Raw genomic sequence first — 18024 nt, 5'->3', positions numbered from 1 at the left:
AGATACTTTATCTCTCTCTGTAGATTTATTTTTTTGCCTGTTTCCCTTGCTTTGGGAGAAATTACTGCGCAGTGAGATCACTGGATTTTCCTCCAGCTTGTAATGCAGCACAAGAACATTTTTAACACTTGCTTTTTCCTTCTGTTCTTTGGAGAAGGCTTTGCTGATGTCAGTGCCTCACCGTGTCTCCCTCTGTGAACCCACCACGTCCTTGCTTTTGCTCCCTGTGCATGGGTGTGTATTTTTAGTCCTGCTTTCTGCCAGATGCAAACCCACCCCTCTCTCCATCGTTTTCCTGCTGTGAATGGCTCATTTGATTCCCCTCTCCCAGCAAGGCGACGTGAGGCATTTTTTTCCCCCCTCAAATCAATGTGGCTTTTCAGGGAGGGCGCGTCCCTTTCCTGGCAGAATTTGTTTTTCCCCTTCACACTTATTACATCCTCCACGGGGTCTGACAAAAGGAGGCTGGGCTGGTGAGCTGTCACCTCTCATTGCCAGGCTGCTGCCTCTAAATCCCTGTGACAGCAAGTCCTGTGACCCCGTTCCTCTCAGACGGCTCGCCTTCGACAGCTGCTGCCAACAATGATAATTATTGTGGTTATAGATAAGCTTCTAGCTTTCACTGGCCCCTTTCCCATCAAATTGTCTGAGAAGCTGTTTTCTTCTTGCTCTCTGCTGATGCAGAGAGCAGGCTCTTGTTCTTGGCACTGGATTGTGATGATTCCTGAGAAAAGTTGGTTGGTTGTTTTTTTTTTGTCCAACCTCTTTCTTTTTAAATGCATCTTTATTGTTGACTGTGCTTTCAATGAGTAAGGGCTTAAAAAAGTCACCCTCGTCTTCCCCCACCCTCCTGGAGACGATGATGGTACTTTTCTGTGCTTTTTAGGTGTTTCCTGTGGATGAGGAGTAGCTGCCTAAGCACCCCCTTCTCCCAGGAGCATTTTTGCCCCCCCAAATACCCAGATCTAGCCAATGTCTGCTTTTCATCAGGGTGGAGACTGGTGTTGGTGCTCTGAGCACTCCTGTTTCTGCTTGGGTTTACAAGGAATTCTCCTGCAGTTTCATATCCCACCTTGGATCATGTCCCATCCTGGCCACTGCCATTGTAGGGTGTGACAGGTAGGGTGACCCCAGGATGTGGCTGCTTGTCACTGCTAGCAGCAGAGGGGATATTTTCCAAGGATTCTGGATTTGTTCCTTGTATGATGACCCCAACAATTGTCTTGGCCTCTGCTCAGTGCAATCTTTGAGCTTCCTCCCCTGGCTGAGGTAGATTTTAATTCACTCCCTAATAACCAGACCCTCTCTAGGGTGCTCCCTTGAGGAGGAGGTGAGAGAGGACTGAGTGCAGGATGAGAAACATGGGCTCATAAGGAATGAAGAGTTACTTACCAGGTTTGTAAGATGCACCTGTCTCAATAAAGCTAATCCTTCACTTCCAGTCTTGAGCAAAATATTCCAAGCTAAACCAAGCCCTTGCTACCCTGGCCTTAGAGACCAGAACTCTGTCAGCTTTAGCTTCCAAAAGCCAACTCCACAGTCTCAGTCTGCTCCCTGCAGAGATGTGGGGGTGAAAAACACCCTCCTTGTTTAATTACTCAGAGTGATCAAGTCAGCTCCCCATCTTCTGTTTGATCTGCTGGTCAGGTTGACTTCCAAGGTCTCACATCCTGCTCTAGGGTGTGTTTCTGGTTTCAGCTCATTCCTTTGAGCCACATCCAGTGTTTCAGCATCCCTTGGCAGCACTGAGCACTGATACATGAGGTTCCTCAAACAGGTCTTTTCAACTCTGTGGTTTTTCCCTGCGTGCAAGTACAGGGAATTACATTTTTTAAGCTGGGTCTGTTGCAATGGCTTTAACCATGACTGCACGCCAGGGGAGAGAGAGAGAGAGAGAGAGAGAGAGGATGTAAAGAGTTGTAGGAGTTTCTGGGCTTTCCCTTTATTTAATTTAGATTATTTTATAGACCACAATGCAAAGAATAAGAAAAATACGTGTGGTTTTGCAATCAAAGTCCTTGCAGGGAGAGGTTCCTTGCAGTCAAATTAAAGTGTAATTAATGGCTGCTGCAGCCCAGGAGGAGCTGAGGGCGTCTTTCCATCTCTCTGTTGCCTCAGCTCAGTGTGGGCTGCTGGCAGAAAGATCCCTGCCAGGAAAGCCCAGCCTGGTGGTGCTTACTGTGACACAGTGGTCTGTGGTTTTGGAAATCTCCAATTTGAGGCTGCATCTTCAGTTCCTGTTAAGTGAAGTAGAGGAAGAAAAAGGTGGAGGAGAGGCTGGTTTCCAGCATCTTACACTTCCAAGAGCATTGAATCCCCATCCCTCCAAAGAGAACCAAACTGATGGGTTTCCTGGGATGCTGAACATCCACTTGTCCAAATTTTGGATTTCTTTCTCATTTTTTTCCTAGAGGAAGACTCCAGCCAAAGGCGGTCAGGAAAAGTGGGAGAGACAATGCTTGAATCCAAGAACAGCAGTGGAAATTGCCCAGATTTTCCTTAAGGGTTGTGGCAGTGGGTTCAGGGGCAGTGCTGAGCTGCACTCCTGAGCCTGGGCTGGGCTCTCTTCCCTGTGGGAATGTAACCTCACTGGCCCTGTGGCCTTTGGGGGTGCTGGAACTGCAGGAGCAGCATTGCTATGGGCAGGAGTTACACCTGAAAGTTGGATATTCAATGTACTGCTTACAATCCTTACATAAAGTACTGTTAAACAGGGGAATAGGGAATGGCAGCTGCAGTGTGGGGAGAGGGAATTGGATTGGGGGGATTTTGCCCCCTGTTTGCAGCAGGGCCAGGGCTGCTCTGTGCTGTGCAGATCCTTGGCAGAGCACAGTCCCACCACATTTCCCACACATCCTCCTTCATAACATGCTGGATAGAGCTGTTTGTGATGCTGCTCCTGGCTGGGGGTTCAGCTCTTCATGCTGCACAGGTGTGTAAGGAATCTCTCCTGAGCCTTCCCTGACTGCTGGGCTGGGAGTAACTCTCCTTTCCCTCCACCTCCCAGGCTGAAACTCTCCAATGACGAGATCAAACGAGCGATTTTGACGATGGACGAGCAGGAGGACCTCCCAAAAGACATGCTGGAACAGGTGGGCAGCGTGTCTCCTGCTTCCCTGGGCCTGCCTCAGGCTGGGACAATGCCGTGCAAAGTGCTTGGGATCAAAAGTACAGCTTTAAGTGTGCTGGGCCCCAAATTATTTACCAGCCACATGCTGAAAAACCACCCAGGTGGGCAGGAAAGCAGCTTGGTTGTGGTATCAGTGCTGGGAGCAGCATGGCCACCGTGTGGCATTCCTGTACCTGGGTCTGCCCTGGAACCTTGAGGTGGGGCTATTTTGCCTTTTTGTGGCTGCAGCTCGAAGTTTGTGCTCAGTAGTGGTTTATTTTTGAAAGGTTTGACAGTGTTATTGCAGTCCTCAAAAGGGGAATCCCATTTTCACTCCCTCTGAATCCCTTTGGAGGCATATTATTCACCTGTCCTTAAAGCTGAGCTGGTAATTGCGCTTTGAGCAGAGATGTGGGAGGATTCATTTCACAAAATTTCCATCTGCTAATAAGTAGAGTTGCAGCAAATGGGAGTCCCTGACTGACATCTCCTCTGGCAGAGCTGATGTTGAAACCTCCTTGGAGCAGACTTAATTCATTTGTTGTAAAAGCTGAGTGATGGCAGGGCAGAGGCAGGAGACACTGACGTGATGGAGTAACGTGAGGAAGGTCACGGGGACAGCAATAACACTTATTTCACAGGTGCCTTGGGGTCACTGCCTGTACATGCTGAAAAGCTGTTAGACTGGAGGAAATAAATCACTTTTTAGCTCCTGAAAAAGTGTGCATGGATCTCATGTCCACTGCTGTGCTTTTTCCTGTTCAGCTCCTGAAGTTTGTTCCTGAAAAGGGAGACATTGACCTGCTGGAAGAGCACAAGCACGAGCTGGACCGCATGGCCAAGGCTGACCGGTTCCTCTTCGAAATGAGCAGGTTGGTGCCTCAGGGGACACATTTTGGCCATTGGAAATGAGCAGGTTGGTGCCTCAGGGGACACATTTTGGCCATTGGAAATGAGCAGGTTGCTCATTTCAACCTGCCACATTTTCATAAATTGTAGAATCATTTAGTTTGAAAAAGACCTGTAAGATCATCAAGTCCAACAGTTAACACTGCTAATTTTTATTTGACTCTTGCTAGCTAAGCCTGTCTCCTGTTCTTGGCAGAATTGTGACCATTGGTCTTGCTCTTGGGAAGAGGATAAATGAAGAATTGCAACTGCCTCCATGTTCACACTCTTCCTTCAGTCTTCTTTCTTTACTCTTTTCAGGCTACTTTTTTTAGACATTATATTTGCAGTATGGTGGCACTGACAGAGAGATGGGTGTGACCCCCCTCTGGTCCACACATGCTTTCTTCCTCAACCTGTGGTCCATTCACCTCAACACAGGTCTCACCACTTCAGGGGATACAATTTGGCCACTGGCTGCATGGGTTGGTCAGGAGGTGGCAGTTCCATGGAGCCTGCTTGGGAAATAAGCCCTTCTTACTGTTTTTCACATCAAGAAATGAGTGGGCCAAGCAGACAGGAGGGCAAGCAAGGTGCTCCAAATTATAAGGATTATTTGTGATGCTCTGGTGCTAAAATCAGGGTTGTGCTCCCATACAAGCAGAAGCTGGACAGAGCAGGGAGAGGGATGGGGAGATGGATTTTTTTGGTGGTTCTGGGTTGATGGTTGGACTGGATAATCCTGAAGGTCTCTTCCAACATTGATGATTCTGAGATTCTGTGATCTAACCTGGTCAGATGGAAGGTGTCCCTACAGGGCAACTAAATGATCTTTCAGTCCCTTCCAACCCAAACCATCCTATGATTCATTGTGGCCCAGATGGGAAGTGCAGTTAGAATGATAACACAGTGCTCTTTTCCCTTTCATCCTAATGAATATTCCAGCCTGATGTATGTACATTTTGTCCTGCTGTGCAGATGAGTCCCACTTGTCACCTCAGGACTGACTCATCTCCAGGGCTCCTGAGACTGTATGAGACTGAAAGGAAATGTCATTTCTTCCTGCTCCTGGTAGCAATCATTTAAGACTTAGGAGTCTTCAGGGATGAATAACCTTATCTATTGCATGCACATCCTCTAGAGGTGCCGAGTTAAAATCTTGAAGCTTCTTATTTGAATTGCACTGAGCTCTTTGAATTTCTTAGCTGAACTTCAAGCCAGTCACTTATTGACAAGGTCAGTGAGTTTTACAATTGGAGATTGCACTGGGAGATCAAAAATAGAAATGCTCCCATCCTCCCTGAGCAGTGCACCAACAATGGGCTGTGTGCTTGCTGAGTGTCACAGACAGGCAGGATGGAGTTGTGCAGCTCAGACCTGAGCCCTCAGGGCTCACTGACACTCAGAATTAGCTTTTCTATCACAGGTCACCTTTCTTCTTCACAGGCTCTCACCCAAGTGTTGCTCCCATGCCTTCATCCTTTGGAAAGCACAATGTGCTGATGCAAATGTTTTCCTTGATTTTTAATTTTGCCTTGTGGTCTGTAACTGAGTGTGATGTCTTTGTCACCTCTGATTAGTACAACAGTGCAGCTCATGGCTCTGTGTGTGAGCGTGTCTCCCGTGGGTCCTTGGTCCTGGTGACTCAAATCAGACTGCCATGTGCGTACAAGTGAGATCTTGGTTAGCATAAACACAACTGACACGAGCAGAGCCATCACTGACTTGCCCAGGAAAGGGCCTTTCCAGCCCAGTCCATCAGTCTGATGATCAGAAGGTCCAGTTTCATTAGTTCTGGTCATAGGTGAGCCTCTCTCCAGCTGCAGCTCATCACAAAGCCATAGGGAGCCCAGACCTCATCAGCACCTTTGCTTAGGAGTGGTTGTGAAAGAACTGTTTGTTCATACCAGTGGGGTGTAAAGATCCACTTGTTGAACCTGCTGAGTTAAGGGGATAGGCTTGAGCATGTGCTTAAAAACCCACAGGGATCCACCCCAGGACAGCTGTAGCTTCAGTTGTCATTTTTTCCCATCTCAGCACACTTTCAGGGAGAAAAGGGGTCATTATTTTTTAATCACCCTGGCTCAAGCGTGCTTTGTGAGCACAGCTGTGAGCAGTGGAGCAACAGAGCTCTGCCTGGAGCAAGCAAAGCTCAGCCTGCTCCTCCCCTTTGTTTTCCAGGATAAACCATTATCAGCAAAGGCTGCAGTCCCTCTACTTCAAGAAGAAGTTTGCAGAGAGAGTTGCAGAAGTGAAACCCAAAGTGGAAGGCAAGTGACAAAGATCTGCTAAGGGACTTTGGGATCACTCCCAGGAAGAGCATCCTCTGTGCCAGGATGAGCCTGGATGGAGCGGGAAGGGAAGGGAAGGGAAGGGAAGGGAAGGGAAGGAAAGGAAAGGAAAGGAAAGGAAAGGAAAGGAAAGGGAAGGGAAGGGAAGGGAAGGGAAGGGAAGGGAAGGGAAGGGAAGGGAAGGGAAGGAAAGGGAAGGAAAGGAAAGGAAAGGAAAGGGAAGGAAAGGAAAGGAAAGGAAAGGAAAGGAAAGGAAAGGAAAGGAAAGGAAAGGAAAGGAAAGGAAAGGAAAGGAAAGGAAAGGAAAGGAAAGGAAAGGAAAGGAAAGGAAAGGAAAGGAAAGGAAAGGAAAGGAAAGGAAAGGAAAGGAAAGGAAAGGAAAGGGAAGGGAAGGGAAGGGAAGGGGAAGGGAAGGGGAAGGGAAGGGGAAGGGAAGGGAAGGGAAGGGAAGGGAAGGGAAGGGGTTGGTGGTCATTCTTTGGGGGTGCTGAAGGGGTTGCTGGTGGGCTCTTGTGGCAGAGGGTAATGTCCCACCCCTCTCTGCTTTCAGCCATCCGTGCTGGCTCCAAGGCAGTGCTGCAGAGCAGCAGCCTCCAGCAGCTCCTGGAGGTGGTGCTGGCATTTGGGAATTACATGAACAAGGGCCAGAGGGGCAACGCCTTCGGGTTTAAGATCTCCAGCCTCAACAAGATTGCAGACACCAAGTCCAGCATTGACAAGTGAGCAGCCCCTGCCCTTATCCTTGGTACCACCCTTGGCCCCAGGGGTGCTGGGGGGATGCAGGGGTCATTAGCATTACCTCTGGGACATGGGTAGGTGGGAGCAGTCCCCTCCTCCTGCTGCCCAGTTTGGCACACCCAGTGATGTGAGTGTGCTTTTTTTTGAGCAGGACAGCTTTCAAGGGAAGCCAAGCTGCAGATCAGCACAGCGATTGATGGGGCCTTTCCTTCCTGGGCTGGCTAAACTCCAGCCATAGCTGATTAGGATGATCATCTTCCAAATGCTTTTTAACCCCTTTGAAGATGCCAGGAGCCAGAGGAAGAGTTCCCAGGGGCTTTTCTCCACAGGAACTCCCTCTGCCTCTCTCTCATGCTGATGCAGCCATTGCCTGGTTTGCTTTACCCTGCTGAGCTCTGTTCACAGAGCAAGAGGAGCTGGGTCAGGTCTCAAACCTGCCTGGTCTCATCCATCAGTAAGGACACTGGAGGACAAGAGCAGTGATGCTCAAGTCACCTCCCCTGGGTTCCTCCTGTGGAGAAAGAACCCTTCCTTGCAGGGCCCAGGCTCTGCCCTGTAGCTGTGCATGGGACAGACCCATCCCATGTCCCCACACAGGCATCAAGCAGCATCCTTGCAGAAATCCTCAAATAATTCATTACTAGGGTTGAGGTTTAATCAGGGGTTTTCACTGAACAATGAATCCCCCAAGATGCTGCCAGACTGACCTCTCTGCTCCTCTCTCCTAGGAACATCACCCTGCTGCACTATCTCATCACTGTCGTGGAAAAGAAATATCCCAAAGTCCTCCGCCTGCACGAGGAGCTGCGAGACATCCCACAGGCAGCCAAAGTCAAGTAAGCAGGGCTTGAGGTGGCACTTAGGCAGCCCTGGGAGCACCTCTCCCCTCATTTCAGCCTGCTTTGCCCTGTCACCTCACCCCAGCTCACCCTCCTGGCCAGACCCTGGCTGTTGGGCTGGGTATCCCATGCCATGGCCACGCTGGCCCAGGACTCAGAAGCAAACATCACCTGGCAGCTTTAAATCCCAGCCCTTGCAGTGAAGGCTCTAAAGTTCTGAGCTTGGGGGAGGAGAGCTGCTTGGAGCAGCCGCTTCCTGTTGTTATCTCACCACAAAAGCATTTAATTAATTTCTAATGGTGCATTAAGTAATCGGGGAGGAAGCGGTTGCGGTGTGGCTGCAGATAAAGGGCAGCTGTTTATCCTCATGTGCCAGGGAGGCTCTGCCTGCAGCACAGGCAGGACCAGGCAGCTGTGGGAGGGACTCACCTGCATCCAGATCCTGCCTTCCTCTTGTTCTGCCAACATGGAGTTTTTGGGGTTTGCAACCAGATTTTTAACCCTGCCCAGTGAGCTGTTGGGAACAGGCTGCCCCAGTGCAGCAAAGCCCTTAAACACAGCCTGAGCCTTTAAGATCAGGAGGAATCTGCTGTTTCCCTGCAAAGCCCTCAAGTATTTGCTGAAGTACCTCTGAAATCAGTGAGGCTCTGTTTTGGTGTTAAACTCCAGCTGGAGCTTATGGGCTTTGATGCTTCAGGGATGCGAGCAGCAAAGATCAAAAATTTCTGCAGCCAGTTGTGTTAGCTGTGGACATGAAGAGGGGCTGAAACTGCACCCCTTTAGAGAGGATGCAGTTAGAACAGGTTACCCAGAGAAGTTGTGGATGCCCCCTCCCTGGAAGTGTTCCAGACCAGCTTGGATGGGGCATGGAGCAACCTGGGATAGTGGAAGGTGTCCCATGTGTCTTGGTTTGGAAAGACAGGAATCTGCTAAGGAAGGCAGGAGCTTCTCTTGAAATGGAGAATATAAACCTTCTCCACCTCTCCAAATTGCTATAAGTTTTAAATTAAGGGGCTCTTAGGCAAAAAATATGGGAGCAGGAAATAACAGCTCTTTAATAGAGAAGAAAAAAAATTAAAAGGATAAAATAAATAATGCAGTACACTAGAACAGCACTGACAGAGTCAGAACTTAACCTGACACCCTGTGGGTCAGGGTGTTGGTAGCAGTGCCATTGGAATTGTGGCTGCAGCCCTCCTGGAGTGTCAGGTGTGGTTCTGCTGGAGCAATGGGGTCCTGTAGAGAAGGGTGTAGTCATCCTCTGAAGATCCAGTGGAAGAAGAGGCAGCTGCTGTTAGAATAGGTTACCCAGAGAAGTTGTGGATGCCCCCTCCCTGGCAGTGTTCCAGACCAGCTTGGATGGGGCTTGGAGCAACCTGGCATAGAGGAATGTGTCCCATGGCAGCAGGTTTGGAACTGGATGGGCTTTGAGATCCCTTCTGACCCAAACCATTCCATGATTCTATGAAATATTCATGGAGTTTACAGTGGCTTGAGGGTCTTCCAAGCTTCAAAGCTCTCTTGTAGCAGTGGTGGGTTCCCAGGGAAGATGTGTACTGGACAAAACAAGGATCCTCATGTATAAAATGTAAAGTAATCATCATCCAGGGGTTGAGCACAGTGACAGGACAAATCTTGGCATGCAGGGAGGAGTGTTCTTCTTCCAGAGGGTGGTTGGGCACTGGAACAGGCTCCCCCAGGGCAGTGGTCACAGCCCCAAGCCTGACAGAGCTCCAAAAGCATTTGGACAATGCTCTCAGGCACAGGGTGGGATTCTTGGAGATCCTTGTCAGTCCCTTCCAACTCAGGATATTCCATGGTTCTGTGGGTGTGTGGTGCTCAGTTTGTAGGCATCAGCTGAGGGCATGGCTGAGCAGGACATGCTCCATGCTGGTGCAGGCTCTGGCTTTCCCATGCTCCTGACCTGCAGCTGTTGCACAGACACACGTGTGGGAAAGAAAACGCCTGCACAGAGGGTTTCTTCACCCCCCTAAACTTTTATCATTTCTCTCTAAACTGGACACCATATGTAACATTTGGGTTTGGTCCAATCCAGAGCGAAACCAAAAAGTTTCTAAAGCTCTGGAAAACCCTGAATTCCCCCCAGTCCTGCAGCTGTGAAGCAGAAATTGCTGCCTCTGTCAATCCCACCAGTAGTAATGAACTGCTGGAGCACAGAGCTCCCAAAACTGCATTTTCCCAGACTAAACCTGCCAGGAATGCTTGCCCCATGACCCAGCATCAGCATTTCCAGGGACCCCAGCCCTCGCACAGACACCCCTGGAAAGGCATCAAGCCTGTGGTCACTGAGGCTTTGTGAGAAAGCTTCCCTTAACATAGTAGTGGTAGAAACCCATAAGCATTTGAATTTGAAGCTCATCAGGGGCTTGAGCCTTGTGTAAACAAAGGCAGTGCCAGACGTGGTGATTTATTTTGATTTCTCTATACTTGGGCTGTCTCCCTTTGTGAAAGGCTCGCTCCTCCTTGGAAGGATGCTTTGCCTGGTGTTCACCCAGCCATGGTACCCTGAATAACTCTCCTCTGTGCACTGGGATAATGACATCATCTACTGCTGGATCTGGAGAAAAATCTGTGCCCAGCACAGATTTCCTGAGCCATCCTTTCACTTGGAGAGGGCTGGAGGCTGCTGAGCTTGCTAAACCTGGGCAGTCCCCTTGATTAAAAATACAGAAAAGTGCTTTGCTTTGAAGCAAGCAGCTGCAGCCACTGTGAGATAGTCCCAGCTTAGAGGCTGTCAGCCTGATTTGCTGCTTGAGACACGCTGATCTGCAAAAAGGAGGCAATGTGGGCAGGGTTGGGGTCTTTTCAGTGGGAAAACCATGGTCAAGTTGGTCAGAGAGCTGTAGATTTTGCTGGGAAAAGCTGAAAATTAACATCCTGCTATTTCCAACAGCATGACTGAGCTGGAGAAAGAAATAAACACTCTGAGAAGTGGCCTGAGAGCAGTGGAGACTGTAAGTATTATTTAAATCAAGTATAGTCCAGCCTGGCTCTGAGCAGCACTGCATCCCTCCTTGGGGAGGCAGGCCAGGGAGCTCCCAGTGAAGCTGCTTTTATCTCACATCCTGGAGATGTGTTTGCCTTTCCTTCCTGCCCTGCACGTGTGCCTGTCCTCTCAGGGCTGCTCTGGCACTGAAGTTACCATGTGTGATGAGGCACACTCATGGTTTATGTCTGATGCATCAAGGGAGGCTGAGTAAGCCTAGTGATGATGCCCAAGGAGTTCCTGTGATGTGCAGTGGAGTCTCCCCTTGGCTGTAAAAGCACTGAGAGTTGGGGAGCACTTCTGCAGCACAGCTGGAGTGCTGATGAAATGGTGGAGGTATCCCAGAGGACTCACTGTCTTGCTCAATTATCCTGTTCCCATAAGCTTTCCTGCAGGATTTGGCTTAAAAGCTCACTTGAGGCAGTGTGATCCAGGGTGTCATGCATGGCAGGGGGAGCAGCAGTGGTGGTGCCAGCAGAACCCCTGGCACTGATTCAGGCACACTCCCAGTGCCACTACCAGAGGCCAGTGGTATTTGTGTCCCTCATCAGCCAGGCCCTGACCAGATTTACCTTTTTTTTTTCCCCCCAAAGGAGTTGGACTTCCAGAAGTCCCAGGTTCAGCAGGCAGGGGACAAGTTTGTCTCCGTGGTCAGCCAGTTCATCACACTGGCCAGCTTCAGCTTCTCGGATGTCGAAGATCTCCTGATGGAAGCAAAAGAGCTGGTAAGGCCACCAAAGTCCTTGAGATATGAGCAGCTTTTCAGCCTCACCTCCTTCTCCCTGGCTCTACCCAGCTGGAATTGTCCTCCTGACCCGTGCTGGGGCATTATCATGGACCTCCCTGAGGCCATGGCTAACCCAGGCCACCCCTTTGGCCTGCTGGTGGTAACCAGATACTCTCTGCAGTGCGTTAGGAGTGGTGGCAAATGCTCTGAAAAGTGTATCATCTTCTGCTGACTTGGCTGGGTCTGGAGGAGAAGGTCTGGTCATGGTCCCCAGCATCTGTGGAAGCCCACTCTGAAGCAATTTTCCATGGTTGTTGTAAGGGATGGGCTGTGTGGAGAGCTCCAGCTCTTTGCTTTTTAAACACATGTCCAGATTCAAGTTGTGTTCCTGTTTTCTCTTAGGAAAGCAGAAACATCCCTGTTTTATAAACTTGATAACACATCAGGAGAGCATTTTCAGCCTTCCCTCCCCCACCAGAATCTTTAGTAACATGGCAGAGAATTGTAATATCTTGATTAAAATCAGCAAGATTAACCTCAATTATATTGACTTATATAGTGGCACTTCTCAGATTCCTCCCTGCATCTTGAAGTGTTAAGTCTCTTAAGTAAACAAAGAAATAAAAATGCACTAAATGTCTTTTGAAGAGCCAGAGGCACCCCTGCAAATAAAACTAAATCATACAGGCAGGCTTTAAAAATGTTCCTCTTGGTCTACCCTGCAATATCAAAGCAACTAATAAATCTGTTGGTGCTTTGATTTTGTTTTTCTTTTCTTTTAAGCGTGCTTATCTCCAGAATGTGCCTTCACAGTTTTAACAAACTTGCTCTGCACAAAGAGTCTCCTTCAGACTGGAAGTGAGAACAAAGAGTGTCAGTCCCAAGGACAACTCGGGGGCTGCTTGGGGACTGGGACATGTTGGCAGATTGTGGATGTCCTGTCCTGACCTCTGCTACGGCCTCATTCGACTCCCTCACATTAATGGTGTGCAAACAGCACAAGAGGCAGGAAAACTCCCTTATTTCCCTGCCCAGGGCTGTGCCTGAGCCTGGGCAGAAATCTCTGTTAGAAGTTTCACCAACACATTTGGTTTCAATAGCAGAGCATGTGGCAGTGATAAATAATACCCCAAAAATACTTCAAAGAAAAACTTAAAAGTGCAAGTTTCCCTTCCCCTGCCGTGTTTACTATTAGTTTTATGTCTTCAGTCCCACAATATTTTGCTTCCTTGTTTTTACTGCTGCTTAGTTAATAAAGTGGAGCTGGGGCAGGGGAGGCTCAGCAGAGCCAGAGGCAAGATGGGGAGAGGGGGCTTGATAGTGATCCAGATCTTGAAGGGCAACAGGTAACACATCAGGTGATTTATTTCAGCTTTAAATCAAGGCTTGATGAGGCAGAGCCCTGCTGTGTGCCATGGCTGCTGGGAGTGTTTCACTCTGCTCCATCAGGTTGAAAGTTTCACCAGTCCAGTGGATTTATCCAAAACTGATGCACCTCTGTCTTCTCTCTTCCAGTTTTCCAAGGCTGTGAAGCACTTTGGAGAAGACACAGACAAAATGCAGCCTGACGAATTCTTTGGCATCTTTGACCAGTTCCTTCAAGCTGTGACAGAGGCCAAGCAGGAGAATGAGAACATGAGGAAGAGGAAGGAGGAGGAGGAGCGCCGGGCGCGCATGGAGGCACAGGTGAGCACACACCAGCAAGTCTGGCAGCACCTCCAGGGCATCTGGGAGTGGCAACAGTGTCATAATATCCCCACGGTGGTCAGGGTGGCACAGGCAGCACTGAAGGCTGGGAAGGGAGCTTCTGTGGTCTCAGACCCAATGGCTTTTCACTACTTGATTAATGACCTTGGTTTGGGGAGGTCTTGCAGCTGAAATGTGCAGCAGAGCTGGTGCTGTCTGTCAGCTGCTGTGACCCACAAGCAGCAGCCATGGGGCTGTGACCCTCAGCCCATGGGTTTTATCACAGAATCTCAGAATCATAGAATGCTTTGGACTGGAAGTGACCTAGTCCTAGTTCCAACCCCCTCACTGTGAACTTGGACCCCTTCCACTAGACAAGGTTGCTCCAAGCCCTGTCCAACCTGGCCTTGGAGCAGGGATATGGTCTATCAATAACCCTGACCAGCTCTCATGTGCTAATCACTGGGGTGGGAAACAACCCTTGAGTTCCATGAGTTTGGGGATCCATGAGCAGCAGCCGTGGGGCTGTGACCCTCAGCCCATGGGTTTTATCACAGAATCTCAGAATCACAGAATGCTTTGGACTGGAAGTGACCTAGTCCTAGTTCCAACCCCCTCACTGTGAGCTTGGACCCCTTCCACTAGACAAGGTTGCTTCAAGCCCTGTCCAGCCTGGCCTTGGAGCACATCCAGGGATGTAGTCTATCAATAACCCTGACCAGCTCTCATGTGCTAAGCACTGGGGTGGGAAACAGCCCTTGAGTTCCACGAGTTTGGGCATCACCACGCATGTGCTGGGCACCCCCACAACCACCTCTGTGAGACTGAGCTGCCTTCTTTCCCCCCTCCGCCACGGCCTGCAGCTGAAGGAGCAGCGGGAGCGGGAGCGCAAGGCCAGGAAGGCCAAGGAGAGCGGGGAGGAGAGCGGCGAGTTCGATGATCTGGTGTCTGCCCTGCGCTCGGGGGAAGTCTTCGACAAGGACCTCACCAAGCTGAAGCGCAACCGCAAGCGCATCACCAACCAGCTGGCCGAGAGCGGCCGCGAGAGGCCCGTCACCAAGCTCAACTTCTGAGAAACAAACTGACAGCAAAACCCAGCAAAAGACACGTGGGTCAGTCTTTCTGAAGTGGCTGTGGTTTTTGGGTTTTTTTTTTGGTTTTTGTTGTTTCCAGGACACTGCCTTGCGATTCTAAGCGGAACAGTGGCACGCTCTCTGTCCCCCGCGCGGGCGAGTGCGTGTGTGTAGATACTGTGTAAATAGTCGGGTCGGGGGGTGTGGAGGGAGGTGTGTGGGCAGCTCAGTGCCAGCACCACCTCCTCCCCACTCCAAAAAGTAGTTCTCCCCATGCACAAGCACAATGCCACGTCCGTGGAGCAAGAGAGGACCCAACCCCAAGCCGCCGGTTGTCCCCATGGTCCCAAAGCCGACGGGGAAGCTGCCTCCTGCTGCTCTCCTGCTCAGAACCCTCCCAGGGCCACTTGCAGGGGACGCCTTGCACACAAGCCGAGCGGTTTAAAGAAGAAAAGACAAAAAAAAAAAAAAAAAAAAAGCAAAGTTGACTGAACTTTAATCCATTGTTTGTTTGTTTGTTTGTTTTCTCTCATTGTTGTGATTATTCTGAGAAACTCGCAATCTGTGCGTTCGCGCCGGTTCCCGAGCTCGGCGCCGCGGGTGCTCCCAGCGATGCTCTTCCCGTCATCCTTGGGAAATGCTCTTTTTCCTCCTGCTGCCACCTTGCTAAAGGACAAACTTTACCCAAAAGTGCTTCTCGCTGTAACGCCACACTGATGTATTTATACTTTTGCAACGTTTTCTGGCCCAAGATGGTGGGAAAGGTTCGGTTCTCGGAGGAGACGAAGAGCATAAACTTTTGCGTTGTAACTTTTGTTCTTGCTTTCTGTTCAATGGGACAAACTGTATCCTCTGTCAAGGTGGGTCAGGACCAAAGGTCTCTGAAATACAAAGGGGTTGGGGTAAAACCCAGCAGCTTTCACCTGCCTTCTTTTCCTTTTTCTTTCTCGGACACACAGAAGCAGTGATGCCAAGAAACACTCGTCTCTTAGCCAGGTCCTTTTTTTGACTGGTTTGCTGTTCATTGTCATTGCAAATTTGTAAGCAGAACTACCTGTCAAATGTCAGTCCAAAAAAAAAAAGAAAAAGACAAAAAAAACCAATAATAAAAGTAATTCAGAGCTCTCAGGGAGTAATAATTTAAGGGTTTAGAAAATTAAGAATTGGAGAATAAAAAATAACCACCATTAACATATTAACATTTCTATTCTTAAATTATGCTGATTATATAGAGGACTGTTACTTTTTACTTTTATTTATTTGTGGTATGTTTTTTAAGAAAGCAAAACAAAACCTTTTTATACCACCAATACTTTTGTGATCTTTTTTTTTTGTTTGTTTGTTCTTTTTCCTGTGGAGAGATGAGTTTGTCCCTGTTGCACTAGATATTAACACTATTTGAAACAAGGTTGGTTGTTCTTTTTTTTTTTTTGTCAGATAATCGGTATTACTGGTGGGTATGGGATGTCAGTTAACTATATGTACTGTATAGCAAAAGTGCTGTTTAAACTAATTTGTATAAAAAAAATATGGTTCTAAGCACCTGAAGGCCGTGGGGTCTGTGTGCTGAGTGAAAGCTGTGAAATCTCTCTCGAAGCAGAGTTGTCAAGAGCTGTGGTTTTACCATTTTGTTCTTTTCTTCATTGCAACATTTAACGCACTGTAGGTTTAAAAAAAAAGAAGAAAAAAAAGAGAAAAAAGAAAAAAAAAACTTTCTGAGTAGCATTTAAAACAGTAATAAATAAAGCAGGTAAGTGCAAAAATAAGGTCCAGCACCTCATAGCCAAGCAGCTGCAAAACCTGCAGATTATGTTCAAAGGTGGAGTTAAGCACTTTGCTTTAAGAAGGAGGGGGAAATAAAGACAAAAGGTAATGATAATACTATTCCTTAACTAAAGTGCCTCTATTTATATTTTTTATTTATGGCTGAAAAAAAATGGGGCTGATACAATTGAGGGAATGGACTATGGGGGGAATTGAAAATATATAAAATAAGGAAAAAAAAAAAAAGGTTAAAAAGAAAAAGTTTGGCTTCTGATGGTTTAAGGAATGGTTGGTCACACGTGTTTAATTGGGCGGGTGGTGGGGTCAGAAAGGGCAATCTCCTCCCGGGGTCCCTGGGTGCCAGCACCCACCCCGGCTCCTGCCTCTGCAACCCCAGTGCCACATCAGGACCTTTCCTGACAGATTTCCTCTTGCCCTTCCAAACCTCTTGGGTTGTTTTTATTTTTAAATTGTTTTACAACAGCCTGATTATCAGGCTGACTTTGCCATTTCTTTGTTTTCTTTCAAAAAAAAAAAAGAAAAAAGAAAAAAATATTATATCTCTATAAATAAATACAAAGGCTGTGTGCAGGTAATTCCATGTGCCATTGTCGAAAACTACTTTTAGATTGGTGCTGGTGTAAGTAGCCACTCTTTTCTCTTGGGTGTGTATTTTAAAGATGATTTTTTTTTTTTTTTAATAATGCCAAAAACAAAACAACAAAAAAATCCATAATGATTTGTAAACAAAAGTTTATGTCTTGGACCTTATTAGCTTCGTAGTGACTAAGGTAGTCTGTTAGGTGCAAGGATGTTAGTAGTTCTAGCTAGTGGGAAATGCTGTGTAATGTTATGAGACTGTACATTTTCTAAGATGGCAATATGCAATAAAGCAAAACAATTTTGGTGAGTGTACACGGCAGAGCCTGAGTTATTTTTTAGGGGAAAAAAATGGGATAATTAGGAATTGAGGCAGGTGTTGAAAAAGAGGCTCTCTGAGGGTTGTTCTTTTTTGGGTGTGTTTGCAGGCATTTTTGGGGTCAGGTGATAACCCCTTCACCCTTGCCCTGAGTGCTGGGTTTTAGGAGATTTGGGTTTTTCCACCCTGCTGGGTTTAAGGTAGCTGGGTTTTTCCACCCTCCAGGATTGCAGCATCCTCATTGTCACCCACATGTGGGTTCTGAAATGCCTCCCTGTTGGTGAACCCGTTCAGTTCTCCTCGTTTTGTTGTTGCTGATGTCTGTTCCCACCTTGGTGGGAATTTTTCCAAAAGCCCACTGGGGCTTTTCCAGGATCCTGCATTGAGGCAGCAGCCAGATTTGTATCATGGGATTGGATCCTGTCCCTTTTTCCAAGAGAAGTGCTGGCTGGGCTGCCCACTGTGCCTCTAGCTAGCCTATCTAGTGATGTTTCCTTGGCAGTAGCCCAAACCCCTCCTGGTTTATTCCTGCTCAGCTTTTCCTTTCCCACACACCTTTCCATCAAGGCTGTGTTACTTTATTTTTCCAACGCTCTTGAGTGATGTTTGCAGCACTCAGAGACACCCCCAGACCCCGCTGCCTGTGCCAATGGGAGCATCTGCATTGTGCTCTGACCCATGGGCTTCCCATTTTGGATTGGGGCTGGCAGGGAGCACAGATTCCATCACCAACCCTGGCAGTCGTGGGCTGGTGATGCCATGGGAAAGCAGCCCAGGGCTGGGTGGTGATAGGACCCAAGGAAAACAGGAATAGCTTCAACTTCTCTTCCCATCATAAATCCCCGTGTCCCCAGCGTAAGGCTGCTTGGGGTTTGTCCATAAATAGATGGGAACAAGCTGGCCAAACCCCACAAACCAATGAGGACCTGAAATTCTAGTTTGTGGCAGATTGCAGGTTTCCTGGGCCATGCCATTGTGTGACA

General features: G+C 48.3%; 1 protein-coding gene across 2 annotated transcripts in view; it reads left to right on the top strand.

Moving 5' to 3' along the window:
• The window catches only part of DAAM1 (dishevelled associated activator of morphogenesis 1), a 97305-nt gene extending 80268 nt beyond the window's left edge, over positions 1–17037 (top strand). For both annotated transcript variants that reach the window (XM_036384021.2, XM_036384020.2), the window contains 9 exons: positions 3008–3092; positions 3875–3981; positions 6179–6267; positions 6839–7007; positions 7755–7862; positions 10780–10840; positions 11466–11597; positions 13115–13285; positions 14149–17037. In XM_036384021.2, coding sequence (XP_036239914.1) covers positions 3008–3092; positions 3875–3981; positions 6179–6267; positions 6839–7007; positions 7755–7862; positions 10780–10840; positions 11466–11597; positions 13115–13285; positions 14149–14358 — 1132 coding nt within the window. In that variant the 3' untranslated portion in view covers positions 14359–17037. The remainder of the gene's footprint in view (positions 1–3007; positions 3093–3874; positions 3982–6178; positions 6268–6838; positions 7008–7754; positions 7863–10779; positions 10841–11465; positions 11598–13114; positions 13286–14148) is intronic.
• Positions 17038–18024: the final 987 nt, after the last annotated feature.

This window comes from Molothrus ater, chromosome 6, assembly GCF_012460135.2.
Source record: "Molothrus ater isolate BHLD 08-10-18 breed brown headed cowbird chromosome 6, BPBGC_Mater_1.1, whole genome shotgun sequence".
In the NCBI taxonomy this organism is placed as follows: Eukaryota; Metazoa; Chordata; class Aves; order Passeriformes; family Icteridae; genus Molothrus; species Molothrus ater.
The sequence above is the reverse complement of the archived record's forward strand: the minus strand, read 5'-3'. Positions and strand labels throughout refer to the sequence as shown.